This window comes from Lactuca virosa, chromosome 8 (assembly GCF_052849685.1).
Source record: "Lactuca virosa cultivar CGN04683 chromosome 8, Lactuca_virosa_CGN04683_v6, whole genome shotgun sequence".
In the NCBI taxonomy this organism is placed as follows: Eukaryota; Viridiplantae; Streptophyta; class Magnoliopsida; order Asterales; family Asteraceae; genus Lactuca; species Lactuca virosa.
Genome location: NC_136433.1, coordinates 120,187,417 through 120,195,956, shown reverse-complemented (window position 1 = coordinate 120,195,956; position 8,540 = coordinate 120,187,417). Strand labels below are relative to the sequence as shown.

At 33.6% G+C, this 8,540-nt stretch overlaps 2 protein-coding genes across 2 annotated transcripts; both read left to right on the top strand.

Annotated features, from left to right (window-relative positions):
- Positions 1 to 550: 550 nt before the first annotated feature.
- Positions 551 to 2,753, top strand: LOC145128981 (Cornichon family protein). The gene is made up of 4 exons (XM_079063747.1): positions 551 to 790; positions 1,861 to 2,042; positions 2,150 to 2,272; positions 2,411 to 2,753. The coding sequence occupies exons 1-4, from the start codon at positions 716 to 718 to the stop codon at positions 2,481 to 2,483; spliced, it is 453 nt and encodes a 150-aa protein (XP_078919873.1). The 5' UTR covers positions 551 to 715; the 3' UTR covers positions 2,484 to 2,753.
- A 1,332-nt stretch (positions 2,754 to 4,085) lies between these two features.
- LOC145128319 (Pentatricopeptide repeat (PPR) superfamily protein) lies at positions 4,086 to 6,264 on the top strand. Its single transcript, XM_079063124.1, has 2 exons — positions 4,086 to 4,664; positions 4,739 to 6,264. The coding sequence occupies exons 1-2, from the start codon at positions 4,154 to 4,156 to the stop codon at positions 6,181 to 6,183; spliced, it is 1,956 nt and encodes a 651-aa protein (XP_078919250.1). The 5' UTR covers positions 4,086 to 4,153; the 3' UTR covers positions 6,184 to 6,264.
- Positions 6,265 to 8,540: the final 2,276 nt, after the last annotated feature.

The window sequence follows — 8,540 nt, the reverse complement described above, 5'->3', positions numbered from 1 at the left end:
AAAACCATATAGATGTTTTTTGAATAAAACATGTACTTTGTTGTTGTTTTTTGAATGTATGTCTTAGTTTGATTTTGATGGTGTTTTTTGAACAGTTAATATTAAATGGTATTTTTTGAATAAAATTTAAAACTTTAATAGTCTCCTAAGTCATTTTCCCTACTATTATTTATGAAACTAAGGCGGTGTTTGGATAAATAGTTTTTAACTTATTAGCTTATTGTTTATTTGCTTATTGTGGTGAGAATAAGCATTTTTTTAAAATGTGTTTGGATTAGCTTATTGTGGTGGGAATAAGCAATAAACAATAAGCATTTAAGTGTTTGGCAAAATAAAACAGCTTATATGAGTAAAATGACCAATAAACAATAAATATTTCCCCCTTGCTTATTAAAATCAGCTTATTTTGCTTATTCCTACCACAATAAACTATTTTTTAAGCATCGTATCCAAAAACTTAAATTAGCTTATTGTGATGAGAATAAAGCTAATAAGCAGCCATTTTTTTACTATAAACGCCCCCTAAAATTCAACAAGGAATAGAATGTAATTAGCCCTCCAACATACACAGTTTTCTCTACTTTACTGAAACACTGTTCTTTAGAAACATAAACCGGGTTTCGATCATTCATCCCTTTTACAAACGAGACGGTTTCCCTTCATATTTGTCTGAGGTTGGGTGTTCCTGTTCCTCGATTCAGCCTCTGCTGCGTTAATGGCGTGGGAAGTGATTCTATGGGTCATCTTCTTTATACTGAACATATCCCTCATCGCCGCTAATCTATATCAGGTACTACATCGTCACCTTCTGCACTCTACCTCTGTAATGCTTCACGCATTTGATCAGAAATACCGTGCTGATACTAAGTCAAGCTAATGAATTTCTAATTACACCGATTTGGCTGTAGGGTTTTGATTTTCAGCTTTTCCCCTTTCTGGTCTATCAGTAAATAACAGTTGTTGTCCACAGCATAATGTGCATATTCCTCTTTACAGCGTTTCACTTTTCACAATAGAAGCCATTGCTTTACTAATTTTTGCTGGCATGTAATACATTAGACGTTTTCCAGTGTTCAAAAGAGACTCTTTCATAACCTTCGAATCAACATAGAACCATAGTGGTCTTTGATTAATTGGTTGTACAGTTGTGACTTGTATCGGTGACCTTGCAAATGTGTGCTTTGATAGCATGTTAATTAACATAAAGAGTCTGTAATCACTAACAAAACATTAACAACGGTATATTTTCCCAAATGTCCAGTATCTTATCATCTTTATAACACTTAAATGCCCCCAAAATCTAGATCTAGGTTTAAGATTTCCAACATTAAAACCCAAATTCTAATTCTTCATAAATGTTTCATACTTTCATTTTGGCATGTTTGAGCAGAAATCACTAACTAAACATCATCTCCAAGTTTTTAATATCTTTCTACACTACTCACTTCCAACAACTACACCCAATCTACATGAAATCAAGATCTATTAAAAGTAAACTAAGTTTAATAGAGCAAGTTTGACTCGAAACCTCAAATTACTCAAAATTATCAATAACTTTTCCTCTAATTCACCTTTTTTTGCCACAAAACAATGGCCATTTGACAACAATAGCTCCTCAAACTTACATAATCACTAATACGCTTGTGTATTGCTTCTTATTTTCAAATCAACAATCTATACACCTAACATTAAGTTTTCCCAATATTATTTATCACTCAAGATCATATTCATTACAACAAATTCCAAACTTTAGGATGTTACACATGGTTTTCTTTTTTTTCCTTTGTAATTTGCTGATTGCCACAAGATTTTCATGCAATTATTTTTTGATAGATGTTTCTAATGTTCTTTAAATTGTAGATTGTGTGCCTAACAGATTTGGAAGCTGACTACATGAACCCATATGACTCATCATCTCGCATTAATGCTGTGGTAATTCCCGAGATGTTGATCCATGGTGTATTTTGTGGTCTTTTTCTTGTAACAGGGCATTGGTTCATGTTCATACTTACACTCCCCATTACTATATATAGTGCCATGTTGTAAGTTCTATTTTGCTCATCTACTCAGGTTTACATATATTATAATTATATGTATATTTGTTTCATGAATTCTATGATTTTCAACTTTGTATTTTGGTCTGTTTCAGATACTCGAAAAGACGACATCTTATTGATGTAACTGAAGTTTTTAGATCCATTGATGCTGAGAAGAAGTACCGAATTGTGAAGCTTGCTTTTTATTTGCTTCTATTTGTTCTAATCATTATCAGGTCAGATGTTTTTTTATCTCTTAAATACATTCTTTTCACACATTATATTAAAAATTTAGAGATTTATACTTTTTAAATTGTTTATTGTGGGATAGAGGTTATTCTCTGTTGTTGCTGACAGATATTGTAATTGTGCAGGTTGGTAATAGAGGTTGTGAACAATTTGATAGATGATGATGAAGAAGGTGTACATTTATTTGGAATATTTTGATTTTTTTGGTGATGTTGATTATTGGATTTGTAACATTAGTTGTAATTTTTATGGGGGCAGAGTGGTTCCTAAAAGATCCTTTTCAGGTTTTTGTATGATTTTAGTAGTGTTTGTTTGTTGTTAAGGTACAATGTTGTTTTTTGAGGTTGTGGGTTTATGGCCACAACAAAGTGGATTCCATCGAAGTTGGTCCATGTATCATTGTTAACAGATTACATATGTTTTGTTAAGTTCTCATTTTGAAAAAGAGATCGATATTGCTTGGTTTAAGTTCCCTTGTTTAACTTTCATTTGTTTAATCTAATTTTTAAAAACTAGTTAAATGGGTTATCAATCTCCTTCTAATCTTTAATTACCTTGGAAATATGAATGACAGAAAAACTAGGGTATTTCATGAACATAAAGCATCCTTCATAAGTTGGTGTAAAACTAAAAGCCTAGGGATTTTTGCCACTGCAAATCTAAGCATAACATAGAGTTGATCATCTGATTCTAATCGGTTATCTCATTACAAAAATCGTTATTTATCAACTTCATTGTTAATAATACATGCTTCATGGTGGATGTTGCAATAAACAAAACCAATCATTTTAGTATAAAGAATACCACCGGATATTTTGTAAACTTGTGTGTTTTCAGTATCATCTTTGCCAACTTTTTAATTCTATTCAAGTTATTATTTCATGCATCTCAACATACATCCGCAATATAATTTTGAAGATTTGCTCTGAATACTTGAAGATCATTTTAAGAATTCATCAAGATAAAATTAATCCATTTTGAATGGTAACAAACTTTCTCTTTTGATCTTTGGCACAAACAAATCATAGAAATAAATCATATATGTGTTATTTTGATCTTCAAAATCAAACCAAAACTTTAGCAATGGGTCATTTGGTATTTACATTAGGTAAAATCTTTCTAAATATAATTGCTTTAAAAACACAATCAATGTACAACCTATTTATAAAAGAATATACGATCAGATTAAATCAAATCAAAATCCAAAGAAGTTGAACCATATTTGGATGTGTAATATATAAGTATTCACTACACATACTTTACATAGTTAATATTCATTTGATTAAAGTTGATCATTATAAGATGTTATTTTGGAGTTCAATGGTGGATGGTTATTGAACTTTTCAATATTTTTCTTTCATCCTTAAATAAATGTCATAAATTAGATTTTATAATAAATATTTTTTTTTTGAATTCTATAAAATTCAATGTATTTTATGAAAATATTATATAAATTATAGATATATCATATACATAATTAATTACGTGTGTATCCATTAAATAGGTGTTTGAGATTACTTGTTAAACTCAAAAGTTCTTTTTGTAAAAGTTTTTTTAAATTCAAAAGTTCTTTTTGTAAAAAAAATTTTAAACTCAAAAGTTTTTTTTGTAAAAGTTTTTTTTTTACTTTGACCAAAAGTTGTTTTTTTTGCAAAAAGGTTTACTTTGAAAATGATTTTTTATTTCCCAAACATTGAATTTTTGACTTTTTTTTACTTAAAAGTCAAAAAAGCGAAGACCCTCTAAATCGTAAAGCTCAATGCGTTTCACTGTTTTGATCGGCTTCAAGCATCTGGCTGATAGATTGTTGTAAATGAAATGAAACCGCCCCGTACTTTAAATTTTTTTACAAATATCGCACCTTTAATATGTTATGCACCTGCAAGATGCGGCTGAAAATCAACCTTTTCTTCGATGCTCTTAGACATGAATTCTATCCACTTTCATTTCACTTCACCTGCCGACTTGCTTCTTCTTCTTCTTCTTCTTCTATCCCACAAGAGTTATCAACCAATTTACAGATGTTGTGCTCCAATGGTGACCTCAACTATGCGTTGACAGATATGTCCAGATTAGGCCTTCAAATAAATTTCCAAGAGTACGACACTCTTTTAAATGAGTGTGTAAAACAGAAATCTCTGAGAGGTGGTCAGAGGGTTCATGCCCACATGATCAAAACTCAGTATAAACCACCCGTGTATCTTGGAACAAGGTTGCTTGTTTTGTACAATAAATGTGATTGTTTATCGGATGCTCAACAGGTGTTTGATGAAATGCCTGATAGGAATGTGGTTTCCTGGACAGGTTTGATGTCAGCTTATTCGAAGAGAGGGTACACCTCTGAAGCATTGAATCTTCTTGTGAAGATGTTACGATCAGGTATTCTTCTACACATTTGCAACTGCGATATATCACTTGTATTCTCTGTTTCTGATAGCATATTGTTCTTGTAGGTACTGAGCCAAATGAGCACACGTTTTCATCTGCGCTCACTTGTTGCATTGGAGTTTATGGGCTTCAGCATGGAAGACAAATCCACAATCTTACAATCAAAAGCAATTTTGAATCTCATTTATATGTCGGATCTTCCCTCCTTGATATGTATGCTAAGGCTGGTGAAATCCATGAAGCTCGTCTTGTTTTCGAAGACCTACCAGAAAGAGATGTTGTTTGTTGCACAGCCATTATCTCAGGCTATGCCCAATTGGGTCTTGATGAAGACGCCTTGAAGCTGTTCCATAGGTTTCAGAAGGAAGGAATGGCTTCAAACTATGTTACCTACGCTAGTGTTTTAACTGCAGTATCTGGACTTGCAGCATATGAAACAGGTAGGCAAATTCACAGTCATGTCCTTCGGTCTAAACTTCCCTTCTATGTGATTCTTGAAAACTCTCTCATTGACATGTACACGAAATGTGGTCAACTAAGTTACGCAAGAAGGGTGTTCGATAAAATGTCTGAAAGAAGCGTTATTTCATGGAACGCGATGCTTGTGGGATACAGTAAACATGGAATGGGTAGAGAAGTGGCTAACCTTTTTGAACTCATGAGGAAAGAAAACCAAGTGAAACCAGATAAAGTTACATTCTTGGCTATATTATCAGGTTGTAGTCATGGAGAGATGGAAAATAAAGGGTTACAAGTGTTTGATGAAATGCTTACAGGAAAAGACGGTGTTGTCCCTGATATTGAACATTATGGATGTGTAGTTGACTTGTTAGGTCGTTCAGGTAAAGTAGAAAAAGCATTTGAATTTATTAAAAATATGCCTCTTGAGCCAAATGCTGCCATTTTGGGTTCTTTATTGGGGGCTTGTTTGGTGCATTCAAATGTTGATATTGGTGAAATTGTTGGTAATCGGTTATTAGAAATAGAGCCTGAAAATCCTGGGAATTATGTGATTCTTTCTAATTTATTTGCTTCTAAAGGGAGATGGGATGATGTGAGAATGATAAGAAATTTGATGAGTTTAAAGGCTGTGGCAAAAGATCCAGGAAAAAGTTGGATTGAAATTGATCAAACACTTCATACGTTTCATTCAGGGGATCAATCACACCCCAAAATGGAGGTGGTTTATGGTAAAATGAAACAATTATTAGTAAAACTTAAAGAAAACGGATATTTTCCTGATTTGAGTCGTGTTTTATATGATGTGGATGATGAACAAAAAGAGAAGATAGTTTTAGGACATAGTGAAAAATTGGCATTGGCATTTGGGTTGATTTTTAGTCCTAAAGGGAAGGCGATTAGGATCATGAAGAATCTTCGGGTGTGTGTTGATTGTCATAATTTTGCAAAAGTTGTGTCTCGAGTTTGTGAAAGGGAAGTGTTTATGAGGGATAAAAATCGGTTTCATCATATTGTTAATGGTGTTTGTTCATGTGGAGATTATTGGTAAAATGAATATAGCTTGTGGTTGCTCTTATTATGAAAATTTGTTCTATACAGATATCAAATGAATCAGAATTTTGTTTGTGTAGTGACCAATGAACAAATTTTAGGATTGTTTGTTTGTTATATCTAATTTAAGAATGTGTTATAGAGTTCTTTTTGTAATAACTAAATCTAAGTCTATATATGTGAGAAACTGTTCATGTTATTATGGACACTGTAGTTTTTCTTTTATTAAATTAGTAACTCTTTAAGGGACATTATATAGTTTTTCTTTTATAAATTTTTTTTTGAGATATTTTTTTTTCTAATGTCATCATTGAAAGCATTAGTAATCACAAAACAATGAGTGAGAATGCAAACGGTAACAAGGTGCGCCATTAAACCTTTTTGTATCATCAAACCGTTTTTTTGAAAACTAAATCCATAGATTAATTTGGGGACATAACATTGATATGCATGATCCATTATACTCTATTAAGAAGCTCTATCGCATTCGACGCCGGGAAATCAAACGTATCAAACGCGAATGATATGAACACATGTTGATTTTCCATGCATGATTTCTCGTGTTTTTTGACTTTGCATGTAGCAGCTTTTAAAGCAGGTTGTCTCGCCTTGAAATGTAACACCCGTTTCGATTTCCGGTACGAATTTCATTATAATTGTTCAAAATAATAATAATAATAATAATAATGGTAGAAATAATAATCAAATAATCAAATAAAATAAAAATAAAAGTAATACTAATGATTTAATTAAAATAAATCAGATTATTTTGAATATATGAAATATATGGATGTCTAGGGGCTTATTGGTATTTTTTATGAAACTTGTTTAGTAAAAATAAGTTGGGAATAGGGTAGAATACGTCATAATGCCAAATATGAGGGACTTATTGTGTCAAAAGCCAAAACTTGGTGTCCTGGTCCGCTGGTCGTTCCCAACAATCGCTGACCTGTCGGCAGCTTCCTTCCCGTTTTGGGGTACATGCAACCGTCGAATCTTCTAAAGTAAATTAACCTAATCCGTCAATGTCCTTCCCTTCGACTTTTGGACCGAACCAACTCCTCTTTGTAGCTTATAATCTCGAGAATCGACTGTGCTTGGGAGAGTTCATCATCTAGGGTTTTCGGAGGTGTAGCAGCCGAAAATCTCAGTCACAACTATATTTGAGGTACTTTCCAGTCCTCCTTCGTCCCTAGAAGTACCCTTGACTCCTTCCCAGTGTTGTGTTCTTCAAATGTTGCTGTCAAGTTTTATGAGTTATAACTCTTATCAACCATCTCTAATGATGTATTTTACTTCTGTCAGCACTTCAAGTCAAGTATGGTTCGTTAGAATCATGGAAATGGCCTCAAATGCTTGCAAACTCTCATAAACACACACACATTTCAGGATGCTTTGATGATAAATGAGTTTGATCTTCTTTTGTGTCCAAGCTTGTGAATCTCTTTTTACACCTTGATTAGGTTGCTAGGATTGTTACTTAGCTTCCTTAACTTTGCACTACAAGAATACTAAGCTATGCCGACGACATCTATCCCGACGACAAGAGTCGTCGCTACAGGTCACCCTATCCCGACGACATGTCGTCGCCATATCTTTTGGAACCTTTGACCAATTTCCTTTGACCGCGATATCTGTGCTGACGACAAGTCGTCGCCAAGTCTGGCGGGAACGATGAAAATGCATCATTGGCGGCATGTATTCCGGGCTTCCAACCACCAACATTTCCTAACTTTCTATTCAACTCTAACACACAAGCAACTACCTCTCAACAAGTTGCCGAAAGGATGGAAGAAGAAGGAGGAGAAGGAGAAGAAGGAGAAGAAGGAGAAGGAGAAGAAGGAGAAGAATATGATTATGATAATGATGTTTGATGTTTTTTTTAGTGTTTTGAACAATGTTAGTTAACTATTTGAATTTGATGTTTTGAATTTGAACAATGGTACTTAGTTAATGTATTTCAATTGATATATGTTGGAATGTGTTTTGGATTTGTTAAAAATGCAGGAATGGCAATGTACTAAATCTGTAAAATTGAAAAAAAAAACAAACAGTGCCTATCCCGACGACAAGTCGTCGCTATAGGTATGTCATTGGCTCCTGTTAAAACCCTATAGCGACGACTTGTCATCGTAATAGACATATCCTGTAGCGACAACATGTCGTCGCTATAGGTAATTAATAAAACTTTATCTTTTATCCCCGAAAATATGATTGCAAGAACCTATCCCGACGACTTGTTGTCGCGATAGGTGAAGCTATCGCGACGACGTCTATACCGCCGACACTATTGACCTATGCCGACGACTCTATCCCGACGACATGTTGTCGGCATACCCTATGTCGACGACATGT